The sequence below is a fragment of the Oncorhynchus kisutch genome, linkage group LG23, assembly GCF_002021735.2.
Source record: "Oncorhynchus kisutch isolate 150728-3 linkage group LG23, Okis_V2, whole genome shotgun sequence".
In the NCBI taxonomy this organism is placed as follows: domain Eukaryota; kingdom Metazoa; phylum Chordata; class Actinopteri; order Salmoniformes; family Salmonidae; genus Oncorhynchus; species Oncorhynchus kisutch.
In genome coordinates this window covers 16,210,587-16,224,097 of record NC_034196.2, presented here as the reverse complement: position 1 = coordinate 16,224,097, position 13,511 = coordinate 16,210,587, and the positions used below count along the sequence as shown (strand labels likewise).

At 41.6% G+C, this 13,511-nt stretch overlaps 1 protein-coding gene across 11 annotated transcripts in view; it reads left to right on the top strand.

Annotated features, from left to right (window-relative positions):
• LOC109868347 (guanine nucleotide exchange factor VAV2-like) overlaps positions 1-12,449 on the top strand; it is a 245,009-nt gene extending 232,560 nt beyond the window's left edge. For 4 of the 11 annotated variants that reach the window (XM_031802621.1, XM_031802615.1, XM_031802618.1 and 1 more), the window contains 15 exons: positions 253-267; positions 1,304-1,413; positions 1,520-1,621; positions 3,289-3,377; positions 3,564-3,577; positions 3,781-3,802; positions 4,118-4,245; positions 4,386-4,457; positions 4,543-4,607; positions 7,059-7,175; positions 7,675-7,762; positions 7,860-8,001; positions 8,868-8,954; positions 9,939-10,093; positions 10,377-12,449. In XM_031802621.1, coding sequence (XP_031658481.1) covers positions 253-267; positions 1,304-1,413; positions 1,520-1,621; positions 3,289-3,377; positions 3,564-3,577; positions 3,781-3,802; positions 4,118-4,245; positions 4,386-4,457; positions 4,543-4,607; positions 7,059-7,175; positions 7,675-7,762; positions 7,860-8,001; positions 8,868-8,954; positions 9,939-10,093; positions 10,377-10,424 — 1,254 coding nt within the window. In that variant the 3' untranslated portion in view covers positions 10,425-12,449. Of the gene's footprint in view, positions 1-252; positions 268-1,303; positions 1,414-1,519; positions 1,622-3,288; positions 3,378-3,563; positions 3,578-3,780; positions 3,803-4,117; positions 4,246-4,385; positions 4,458-4,542; positions 4,608-7,058; positions 7,176-7,674; positions 7,763-7,859; positions 8,002-8,864; positions 8,955-9,938; positions 10,094-10,376 lie in introns of all 11 variants that reach the window. The other 7 variants (XM_031802623.1, XM_031802620.1, XM_031802622.1 and 4 more) reach the window with 5 other exon arrangements.
• Positions 12,450-13,511: the final 1,062 nt, after the last annotated feature.

The window sequence follows — 13,511 nt, the reverse complement described above, 5'->3', positions numbered from 1 at the left end:
TGTCAGATCTGTATGCATTGTGCAAGCCTATGCTCTGAAGAACATGTACATGAAATGAATACTGCTGTGTGCATTTTCCACCAATCTAACCATTCTTTTGAATCTGCATGTGTGGTCGTGTGCATGTGTGGTCGTGTGCATGTGTGGTCGTGTACATGTGTGGTCGTGTGCATGTGTGGTCGTGTGCATGTGTAGTCGTGTGCATGTGTAACTCAATCTTCTCTGGTGTGTTTCTCTTTGCATGCTTACCAGTCGAGTGGAAAAATGGTAAGCTGAAGCAATCCTTAACTCATCTTCTCATTGCAGCTAGTGTGTGTGTGTGTGTTTGGTGTTGGGTTATGCCATGATTGCATGTGCACCCACTGGATGTGATTCTCTTACGCTTTTGTCAGATGCATTCCCAAGCATGAACAGTATCTCTTGGTTAGCTCCAAAGGGAATGTGTAGGTTATAAAAATGACATTTTATTAGTATACATCATTGTGTAGGTGAAGTTGTTACAACCCTCCCAAATGTCCGTCCCCACCCAGTGGTGTAAAGTAAAAAGAATTTAAAGTAGTTTTTTGGAGTACCAGTACTATTTATATATTTTTATTTTTTTAAACTTTTACTTCACTAAATACATTTTAGGGTGGCGCGGTGGCGCGGTGGTCTCAGACACTGTATCTCAGTGCAAGAGGCGTCACTGCAGTACCTGGTTCGAATCCAGACTGCATCACATCCGGCTGTAATTGGGAGTCCCATAGGGCGGCATTATAAATAAGAATTTGTTCTTAACTGACTTGCCTAGTTAAATAAAGGTTACATTTTTTTAAATCCTGAAGAAAATTATGTACTTTATACTCCATACATTTTCCCTGACATCCAAATGTACTCGTTAAATTTTGAATGGCTAGCAGAACAGAAAAATGGTCCAATTCACACAGTTACCAAGAGAACATTCCTGGTCATCCCTACTACCTCTGGCGGACTTCCTAAACACACGTGCTTTGTTTGTAAATTATTCAATTAAAAAAACAAAAAAATGTGCCATCTGGTTTGCTTAATAAAAGGAATTTGCAATTATTTATACTTTTGAAACTCAAGTATATTTCAAACCAAATACTTCTAGACATTTACTCAAGTCGTATTTTAATGGGTGACTGTCACTTTTACTTGAGTCATTTTCTATTAAGGTGTCTTTACTTTTACTCAAGTATGACAATTGGTTACTTTTCCCACCACTGCTCTCCTCCACTCTCTCCATCAATGCCTCTGTTGCTTTCTTTCCTCCATCGCTTCCTCATCCTCTCATTCTCTGCAGTGGTCCTATGGCTTCTACCTGATCCACCTGCAAGGGAAGCAGGGTTTCCAGTTCTTCTGTAAAACAGAGGACACCAAGAGGAAATGGATGGAGCAGTTTGAGATGGCCATGTGAGTACAGTAGTAGGTCTACTGTAGCAATATACATCACCGTGGATCTTTTAGACGAATCAGATCCATTTCAAACTCGCTGTGTGTATTTCCTCCAATCCTGAAGGTCAAACATCAAGCCGGAGAAAGCCACGGCCAATCAGCACAACTTCCAGATGCACACGTTTGAGAAGGACACCAACTGCCGAGCCTGCAAGATGCTGCTGAGGTGAGACTTGGAAAAAGCCGCAGGGACTCCTGCTATGTACCTGTACACCTACATCAGATCGTTCACGTGGCCTTATCATGCGCTTTGTTGACGGAAGACATCGCTGTTTTTCAATGGGATGTTAGTGGTGTTAGTGTTACTGATGCTACACACTTAATGTGTTATGCAGCCTTTTGAGGCTGCCAGCCTCAATAAACTCCCTGAATGACAAATCAGTCAGCCTTTGCGTCTGTTTGATTTGACTGACAGCTAAAACATGCACGTACACTTTTCCAAAGCCAACCATTACAGTCGGCATGCGTCTAGGTTGACAATGTGAGGACATTTGGAGATGCAGGAAACACACACCTGTTTAGGCGAGGTGCTGGCTAGCGGAGTGGGACACGTGGAAAAGAAAAGGAGAGCCTCACACTCTAGGAGCTCAGATGCAATAATGTAATAACCTAATAACCAGCGTTTCGACAGACAAGCTGTCTTCATCAGGGACAATGTGAGTGCAGCTCTAGAACTACGCTGTGAAGCGTACCACTATCACTGCCACTACCACACTACCACCTCTGTTACAGTGGCTGTCTACACTCTATACTTGATGCAATATATTGACCCAAAAACGGCATAGTAGCGACACTGACCTACATTCCCTCCCTGTCTTGTGGAAAGGACCAGTGTGCTGCTACCACTAGCTGCTAACTGTATAATTGCATCAGTAGCCCCAGTGTATCAGCCTGTGATGTATGGTGTTGGCTATTGGACATGGCAGTGTATACACTGTATTTTACATAGAGCAAGAAGTAATCCACTTAAAAAAGAGTGGACTGCTTACGGTGGATGTAGTAACAGAACATTCAATTCATGTCTATTTAGCCAAGGCTTTTATTTGGGTTAACACAAGTACACAGTGTGGCGCCACACAGGAATCAAACCTGAAGCTTTTGGAACAACAGTGTATACTAGGAAAGTACTAGCACAGAATCACATACGGTGCATGTTGTGTATTATATTCAGAGTGGTGTTTAGATAAAGACCTGTCCTAGCTGGTCAGGGTTAGGAATGACCCTCTCTCTCTGTGTATCTCACTCTCTCTATCTCTCTCTCTGTTTATCTCGCTCTCTCTATCTCTCTCTCTGTGTATCTCACTATCTCTATCTCTCTCTCTGTGTATCTCACTCTCTCTATATCTCACTCTGTGTATCTCACTCTCTCTGTGTATCTCTCTCTCTCTGTATCTCACTCTCTCTATCTCTCTCTCTGTGTATCTCACTCTATCTCTCTCTGTGTATATCACTCTCTCTCTCACTCTCTCTATTTCTCTCTCTCTCTCTCTGTATCTCACTCTCTGTATCTATCTGTGTATCTCACTCTCTCTCTCTGTGTATCTCACTCGATCTCTCTCTGTGTATATCACTCTCTCTCTCTCTCTGTATCTCACTCTCTCTATTTCTCTCTCTCTCACTCTCTGCATCTATCTGTGTATCTCACTCTCTCTATCTGTGTATCTCACTCTCTCTCTCTCTGTATCTCACTCTCTCTATCTGTGCATCTCACTCTGTCTATCTCTCTATCTGTGTATCTCTCTCTCTCTCTCTCTCTCTCTCTCTATCTCTCTCTGTATCTCACTCTCTCTCTCTCTCTCTGTATCTCTCACTCTCTATCTCTCTCTCTCCCAGGGGTATATTCTACCAGGGGTATTACTGTTCCCATTGTGGGACTGGAGCGCACAAAGAGTGTCTAGAGTGCATCACCATCTGTAAAATAAGTAGGTTTCTCCACCCTCTACTTAACACTTATTCATTACAGTGGTACTACAGGGATATAAGAGGAACTTAAAGTGAAGTGTTACTGACCAGTTTCCCTAGATACAGACAGTTCTATGGGACATGCATAACTAGTGAGTTGTACCATTTAGGTGACCATCTGCTCTTTCTCTCTCACATTTTTTCAGATCCACTCGACACAGTGAGTGTTTCACCCTCCCTTAGACATTCAGATTTATCACCTTTTGAAGATTGAAATCTATTGTTTGATGAATTAATTACCATTTTGTTGCTGTATTGGTAACTGATTGATTCATCTGTTTGGTTGTGTAGAACATGAATACTATTAGCTCTTAGAGCTCCTTAATCTTGACACTGTTGCTGTGTTTATCCTTCCCCTTTCAGGAACCTGGACTACTGCCATCGGGTAGGAATGCTGTTCGTACAGGAAATCATATAGCACAGTGTAATTAATGTTAGTCAGTCAGGAGTGCTACAATGTACAGTAGACAATGATAAAGATTGCTCTCAAGCTGTCAAACTAACTTGAAGTTGGCTGGAATGTGGAGTAGAGCTACAGCTCTCTGCTGCCAGCTAGTGGAAGACTACAAGAGCTGATTGAGTATACTAACACAAGTGATGGAAGTGTTGAAATGTTATATGGAGAATTCTGTGCAGTCTCAATAGCCCAAGTGAAGAGTGTTCAGCTTATCTAACTGTATGCATTTTATCCTGGCTCCAGGTCCTAAAATGGTGGCAGTGAGGAACTATCATGGGACGCCTGTTCCTCCAGGGAAGCCTCCACTCTCCTTCCAGACAGGCGACTTCATCGAGCTGCTGAAGGGGGAACCTGACACCACCTGGTGGGAGGTAAAATCACTCCCTGGCCCCTATAAATACTGACTATAGGTTACACATACACATTCTGATGAGCATGCCCAATGTGCTCCTACATCCAGCCATAGCAACACAGTTGTTGTATATCGACACCTAGTGTCTCTCTCTCCCAGGGAAAGCTTATCCAAACCCAGAAGAGTGGCTTCTTTCCTAACAACTGTGTAAAGCCTTGTTTGGACCCCAAGGTAAAGGACCCCTCACATACACATTCACTCACTCATGACTCTATTTATGAAATCTCTAACGCTGATTTTGTGGTTGTCACCACAGCCTTTGTTCCAGTCCTTCCCCAGCCGGCAATCCTCAAGGGAAACAGACTACTATGCATATCCATGGTACGACCCTTCACAGACATTTCAAAAGTTGTGATATTCAGTCTAGTTTGCAAGTACCCCTCTCCTCATTTCTCTGTAGTAAATCCATTGTATTACTGTGGTATTACTCTGTTAGGACAGTGTATTACTACATTACGACAGCGTATTACTACGTTAGGACAGTGTATTACTATGTTAGGACAGCGTATTACTACATTAGGACAGCGTATTACTACGTTAGGACAGTGTTTTCCTATGTTAGGACAGCGTATTACTATGTTAGGACAGCGTATTACTATGTTAGGACAGCGTATTACTATGTTAGGACAGCGTATTACTATGTTAGGACAGTGTATTACTATGCTAGGACAGTGTATTACTATGTTAGGACAGTGTATTACTATGTTAGGACAGTGTATTACTACATTAGGACAGTGTATTACTACATTAGGACAGCGTATTACTACGTTAGGACAGTGTATTAATATGTTAGGACAGTGTATTACTATGTTAGGACAGTGTATTACTACATTAGGACAGTGTATTACTACATTAGGACAGTGTATTACTACGTTAGGACAGTGTATTACTATGTTATGACAGCGTATTACTATGTTAGGACAGTGTATTACTATGTTAGGACAGTGTATTACTACATTAGGACAGCGTATTACTATGTTAGGACAGCGTATTACTATGTTAGGACAGCGTATTACTATGTTAGGACAGCGTATTAATATGTTAGGACAGTGTATTACTATGTTAGGACAGCGTATTACTATGTTAGGACAGCGTATTACTATGTTAGGACAGTGTATTACTATGTTAGGACAGTGTATTACTACGTTAGGACAGTGTATTACTACATTAGGACAGCGTATTACTATGTTAGGACAGCGTATTACTATGTTAGGACAGCGTATTACTATGTTAGGACAGCGTATTACTATGTTAAGACAGTGTATTACTATGTTAGGACAGTGTATTACTACGTTAGGACAGTGTATTACTACATTAGGACAGTGTATTACTATGTTAGGACAGCGTATTACTATGTTAGGACAGTGTATTACTATGTTAGGACAGTGTATTACTATGTTAGGACAGCGTATTACTATGTTAGGACAGTGTATTACTATGTTAGGACAGTGTATTACTACGTTACGACAGTGTATTACTATGTTAGGACAGTGTATTACTACCTTAGGACAGCGTATTACTATGTTAGGACAGTGTATTACTATGTTAGGACAGCATATTACTACGTTAGGACAGCGTATTAATATGTTAGGACAGTGTATTACTATGTTAGGACAGCGTATTACTATGTTAAGACAGCGTATTACTATGTTAGGACAGTGTATTACTAGGTTAGGACAGCGTATTACTATGTTAGGACAGCGTATTACTATGTTAAGACAGCGTATTACTATGTTAAGACAGTGTATTACTATGTTAGGACAGTGTATTACTATGTTAAGACAGTGTATTACTACATTAGGACAGCGTATTACTATGTTAGGACAGCGTATTAATATGTTAGGACAGTGTATTACTATGTTAGGACAGCGTATTACTATGTTAGGACAGCGTATTACTATGTTAGGACAGTGTATTACTATGTTAGGACAGTGTATTACTACGTTAGGACAGTGTATTACTACATTAGGACAGCGTATTACTATGTTAGGACAGCGTATTACTATGTTAGGACAGCGTATTACTATGTTAGCACAGCGTATTACTATGTTAAGACAGTGTATTACTATGTTAGGACAGTGTATTACTATGTTAAGACAGTGTATTACTATGTTAGGACAGTGTATTACTATGTTAAGACAGCGTATTACTATGTTAGGACAGCGTATTACTATGTTAAGACAGTGTATTACTATGTTAGGACAGTGTATTACTATGTTAGGACAGCGTATTACTATGTTAGGACAGCGTATTACTATGTTAGGACAGTGTATTACTATGTTAAGACAGTGTATTACTATGTTAGGACAGTGTATTACTATGTTAAGACAGTGTATTACTATGTTAGGACAGTGTATTACTATGTTAAGACAGCGTATTACTATGTTAGGACAGCATATTACTATGTTAGGACAGCGTATTACTATGTTAGGACAGTGTATTACTATGTTAAGACAGTGTATTACTATGTTAAGACAGCGTATTACTATGTTAAGACAGTGTATTACTATGTTAGGACAGTGTATTACTATGTTAAGACAGTGTATTACTATGTTAAGACAGCGTATTACTATGTTAAGACAGTGTATTACTATGTTAAGACAGTGTATTACTATGTTAAGACAGCGTATTACTATGTTAAGACAGTGTATTACTATGTTAGGACAGTGTATTACTATGTTAAGACAGTGTATTACTATGTTAGGACAGTGTATTACTACGTATTTTCTAAAGTCCATCAGTGACCTGTGTTCCCCCTCAACGTCCCGTCAGGTTTGCTGGCAACATGGAGCGGACACAGGCTGACAACCTGTTGAAGTCCCACAGCAGTGGGACATACCTGATCAGAGAGAGGACTGCTGAGGCAGAGAGGTTCGCCATCAGCATCAAGTTAGTGTTTACCCTGATTTACCCTAACAAAGAAAAATCACAGAAGACTTATCTTTCTCAGTAACACTAACAAACCATTCCCATTCCTTCACGTATTTCATAGTGAAAGCCACATTCATATCGAAATGGATATTTGTTGTGTACACTACCAGAAAGTTGTCATACAGTTTGTGATGCCATTGGAGTGAGTTAGACCATGCCCCGTGGACATGTGCAATTGTGTATGTCTCCACATGCATCTGAGTGACTGGCTGCAACTGCAGCGAGGAGAGGGGAAATTACCATTTATTTTGTAGAGATTTTTATTAAGTAAACTATATTAGGCTTACACACAGTAATAATGAAAAGCTCCACACATGACATATTTCAAACCCAGAACTCCTACCGGGAGCTGCAAGACCCACTGTAGTCCTGTTCCTGTGTCCACCTCTAATGTCCACGCTGTCAGCTCCCACCTCTGAATCTTCCACGGTCACTGCAGTACTTTTGTCTCCAATAGGTTCAATGATGAAGTAAAGCATATTAAAGTCATTGAGAAAGACAGCTGGATCCACATCACTGAGGCTAAGAAGTTTGAGAGTCTACTGGTAAGAGAGCTTTCATCAATCAGTCACATAATGTCACATACTATTTGTAATGCTTATATGGTCAATGAATGTCTTTCTCTTGTGCTCTGTCTGGCAGGAGTTGGTGGAGTACTATCAGTCTCATTCGCTGAAGGAGAGTTTCAAGCTGCTAGACACGACATTACGATATCCCTACAAATCTAGAGAACGGGGGCCGGCTTCGCGGGCCAGCACTCGCTCTCCAGGTGAGCCCATCCCTGGTGAGACTCCCTCCTCTCTCTTCCTCTTCTGTCTGCCAATACCACAGATGCACACATAGGAGACATCCCTATTCAGTCAATCCATGCCTTCATCCAGAGTCTTCACTGCACAGAGTTAACTGAGAGGGGCAGGCTGCTGGTTTGTTTCTCCACCCGCCTCTCTCCTCCCAGAACAGGAAACACCCAGCCAGGCCAGTCACCATGCAAGGCTCAGTCCCTCCCAGAGTCACCACCTCCCCTGACCCATGCAGCCAGCCAGAGGGAGGAAGGCTGGGACTCCTGGCAGCTGTCTCAGGCCCTGGGCTGGCTGACTGGCTGGCTGGGTGTCAGGCCAGCTGAATGGGCTTTGTTGAACACCCTCAATCATTAGATGTATAATAAATGATTCTGCCCTGCTCTCTGCTCTGGCCAGACTCCCACACGGATCTGCCTTTGTTTGCTCCCTCTCCAGCCAGGCCCAATTGGCACCAACAACACATTTTTCCCCCTCCATTTTTCTGATCAGTGTGTGGAAATGGATGGAGACAATGGGCTTGTTGATCTGTGTGTGTGGGTTGGAGGGGTTGGAAGGGGTGGAGTCTAGGGGAGAGAACAAGAGGATACAGCGCCTCTGGCGGATTGGACATTTGTCATGGTTGGTTTTTCAGTGTGTGAGGCATGGGTATAGAATGGGAGTAGCGTTTTTTTCTCTTGATTTAGGCTTGTTTTTCCATGGGGGACAAAGCCTTATGTATGTGTTGGCCACCTTGATCTCTGGCCAGCCATTACATGCTCCCTAATGAGTTTTCTCTTTTCTTTTATTTCTTCTCTCTTTCTTTCTTTTCTCCTCTTTCCCCTTTTCCCTCTTTCACTGACTGTCTCAGCAGCCATTGGTGCTTCCTACAACTTCTCCTTCCTCAGTCCTCAGGGTCTCAACTTCTCCTCCTCTCAGAGCTCAGCCCCCTTCTGGTCAGGTACTCTCTCCTCCTTCTCTTCAAGTCTTCTTCTTCCCTCTGAACTCTAGCAAGCAAGCCACCTCTCCTCTCCTCTCACATCCCTTTTCCTCCCATATTCTTTCGTAGCTGTCAAAGGTTCTCCTCTCGGTTGTCATGTGTCATCACTGTAAAAGCATGAGGTTTTCACCCATTACATTGATAGGAGCATATATTGAGTGTGCGACTTTCTTTCTTAGTTTGTTTGTGTCGTTGATGTGCCATCATAGAAAAGGCATTGAGTTAACAGCAGAGAACATTGCAGAGGCCCAATTTACTGTACGTACATAGACTGGGGAACCTATAGTTTTATTACATGAACAGACTCCTCCTTTGTTGCAGGTCTATGGGAGGGGGTAATATAATGTATAGATAATTTATTTAACAGAGATCCTAACGATTAATGTGTGATATTGATATTATCAACAGAGCAGATAAAAAGAGATGAAGACAAAGACAAGTTTGTGTCTCTTTGCTGGAATATTTTGCCTTAGTTGTCATGGTGATGCCTTGAGGGCGTACAGGAGTGTGTGACTTTCTTTCTTTCTTTTATTGTGTCACCGATGTGACATCATTAGGTAGAGCATTGCATTAACTCATTTATTTAGAATATAACACTTAAGTAACTGGGTCAAGGGGTAAAGAACCCATTGACCCAAGACCCAAGTTTCAAGTTTTAATGTGCACAAGTACAGTGAAATGCCTTTCATGCCAGCTCCAAACCCAACGATGCAGTAATCAATATCAATGTAGCACGGAAAATATCACAAGGTAGAACAAAAACACACAATAAATAAAATAAACAATTATGAAAAAATCCTCATGCCCAATCCTCTCCTCCAACCCTAATCTCCACTACTGTCTGTAAATGTTCTGCACTGTAGGATCTGTAAGTTACATGTGGAACACCAATGTGTCTGCTCTCTCTGCACTGTTATCCCACGGACTCTGATTTCATTGTTGCAGTTTTCACACCGAGGGTGGTCAGCACAGCGGTGGCCAGGTACAATTTTGCAGCACGGGACATGAGGGAGCTGTCACTCAGAGAAGGAGACATTGTCAAGATCTACAGCAAGATCGGAGGAGACCAGGGCTGGTGGAAGGGAGAGGCCAATGGCAGGGTGAGTGAGAACCAATATAGCAGGAGCTTAAGATATGGTATTCATGTTATTACAATTTTGTTACAATAATAATTGCTGTAAGAGAGCAATGTAATGTAAAGTGTAACCTCAAAGTGAAGTCTGCAATGTTAACACCTAATTCATCATTTGCCCCTCTGAAATCTAGAAGCCTTTCTTTAGGCTACAGTATTAGATCATTTTATTTATTTATTTTTTTTTCTCCACAATTTCGTGATTTTTGACAGGTTTCTGTTCTCATTGCTGTGTGTATCTGACATTTTAGATTGGCTGGTTTCCTTCAACATATGTTGACGAAGAAGGAGTTCAGTGAGGTTCTGATGTCACCACGGCTCCTGTCCAATCACATCACACCTCGCTCCACAGTCCTCAGAAAGGACTAGTTGGTTTCCAGGGAAACACCATGTGGAATACTTTTAGCTGGATACTGATTTTGCAGTGAACAACGTTTCTATTCCGGTTTTCTTCCTACGCATCGGCTTTGCTTATGTTGTTTTTTTGTAAGATCTTGTCCTGTTTGATCTCTGTGAGGAAAAACTGGATTCCAGTCTGTCTGCCTCTGGTTGTTCTGAGGGGGCTGACATGAACTGAGAAACATTGCAGAGAGAGGCCCAACATACTCTACGTACAGAGACTGGGGAACCTATAGTTTTATTACATGAACAGACTCCTCCTTTGTTGCAGGTCTATGGGAGGGGGTAATATAATGTATAGATAATTTATTTAACAGAGATCCTAACGATTAATGTGTGAAATGGATATTAGCAACACAGCAGAGAAAAAGAGATTAAGAAAAATACAGATTTGTGTCTCTTTGCTGAAGATTTTGCCTTAGTTGTCATGGCGATGCCTTGAGGGCGTAAAAGAGAGGTGGAAGGAGAAACGCCAGGATTAGTTTGTCTTGCACACACACACACACACTCACTTGCCCTGACCACTATAACATTATGGTGCCTTTTGAAGTGTGGTTAATACTCACAGGATTCGTCAGTTATGGTCCATGGACCCCCGCCAGCTTACAGTCGAGCTCTACCCGTCCAACCTCTACTGCAGAGTGCACTATGGATGGAGAAGAAGAAGGAAGGGGGGAGGTGCAACATTTGGGACACAACTCCAGTCCTTAACCCTCTGTTCATTTATTCAACCCCCTTTTCATCTGAAGACAGACAGACAGTGCCCTCAGAAGCATTGCACTGGAGTTGGGGAACTGTTCCTGACGCAGCCAAAAAAGAACAGTGACTCACCGTGGGGTGTAATGGCAGGTAGAATGGGTGTACAGATAGAAGGTTCACATCAGTCTCAGCACTTTAAGTCTATGGGTACTCCTCGCAATCAACAGGGGGCAAAAAAGGGACATTTAAGTCAGTCTAACACTCACCTAATGCACTGAATACTGTATCTATCTTGGTGTTCAACATTTTTGTTGGTTTTATTTAGTTTTATTTAGTAAAAGACCAAACAGTGACTGGACCAACCATAATTATTTTAAAGCCAAATGCAACTTTTTTTTAAATTAATTTCCACATGAACTTCAACCTAGAGATTTTTTATTATCAATTTGGTTGTACCTTGCCTTATTTACAGATGGACACATGGTCCAGGGATTTTAGGAAGTTTAAAATGTTGAAAATTCTCTGAATTTTCTTTTTGGTGCTGTGGTGTCTGGTGAGGTAATATGGCAGCTCCATGAATTACTCAGAATCAAAAAGTCAACATCATTATGATGATCTACCTGAAAATAATATGTCACAATATAAATATATTGAATGCAGTCATACACTTTCTAGCTCCAAGGGGAAACAGCGCACCAGATTGAATCTAGCCTACAGTGCAGAAAGCCACACTGGATCATTGACTGACCACATCCATGTAATCAGCTATTGAAGATAAAGATGGCTGCCATATTCTCTGGTTTCCTATCCCATCCCAGGTCAGTTGTCAACCCCAAGTACCCACAATAATCGACTCACCAGGTGATTCAAACAGTGACATTGGCTGAAAAACTAAGACTGATGTGGTGGAAGAGGAAAGAGTACTGTAGGTTTCTGATCGTATGTGACTATGTTGTGTGTATTCCCACTACTCCCAAACATAACTCCTGACACCTAGGATAGGAAGGGTTGATTTTGGGGGGGAGTACATGTTGGCTAAGGGGGGGGGGACTACTTAGTCGCTGTTTGTGTAGTGGAGAAAACTCATTGCATGTGGTTATAGATATTTCAACTCCTATCAGTACATCCTCAAAAAATAACTTAATAGTGTACATTTTTCTTTGAATTGGTTGAGTATTTCCAAAATGTGGTCTATTATGAAATAAATATTTCTCTTTTTGCCTACATTTGATGTTACTGTTTCTATTTATGGAATTGTTTTATGAGTTACTTAATCTTTTATTCATATATTTTTTCAAACAAAGCCTTACAAAGCCCTGTAAAATACCCAATACTTTCGAACGTAAGGTGAACAAGATGGTGGCGACAAACATGGTCGCCCTGTTTCTAGCTCCTAGACAACTTTGCAGTATTTTTCTTGATGTTGTCATTGTTGTTATTTCGTACATTATTTGCTCAGAACGTTATTACCTACAGCCAAAAATACGTTTGGGATATTAGATTGGCGGTCACTCACCAGCTTTTCGACCAGAAATGTGACTTTCCTGAATCTGATCCTTTTGTTTGAACTTTTGTTTGAACTGAATGCAATTTTATTCATCCCAGCGGCTGCTCCAAGACGCTGATGCCGGAGAAGAGGAATAAGGTCTGGTCTCCTAGTCAGACTCTGGAGGCTTGCATACCTCCACCACTTCCAAGTACTCCCGAACCATCAGTCCCTGGACAATAAAGTAGACGAGCTCAGGGCGAGGATCTCTGTATAGAGAGACATCAGGGACGTAACAGACTCTGTTTCATGAAATCATGGCTCTCTGCGGATAAACTGTCCCCACCCATTCAGCAAACGGGGTTCTCCATCTGTTGTGTGGACAGGAAGAAAGAATAAATGATAATAAAGGAAATCTGAGGAAAATGCTAACAAAGTTCGATCAACACATCTCCCGTGCTACTCGCGCATCGAGATCACTGGACCATTGCTACACTCACTTCTGGGATGGCTACTAGGCCCTCCACCACCCTCCCTTCGGAAAATCAGATTGCCTCTATTTTGCTCCTCCCCTCCTATAAGCAAAAACTTCAACAGGATCTACCCGTGGTAAGGACTTTTCAACGTTGGTCTAACCGTTCGGAATCTATGCTTCAAGATTGTTTTGATCACGCTGACTTTTAAATGTTCCGGGTTGCCTCTGAGAATAGTATTGACATACACTGAGTTCATCAGGAAGTGCATAGAGGATGTTATTCCCACTGTGACATTGATAACTTATACTTTTTGACTGTATGTTTTA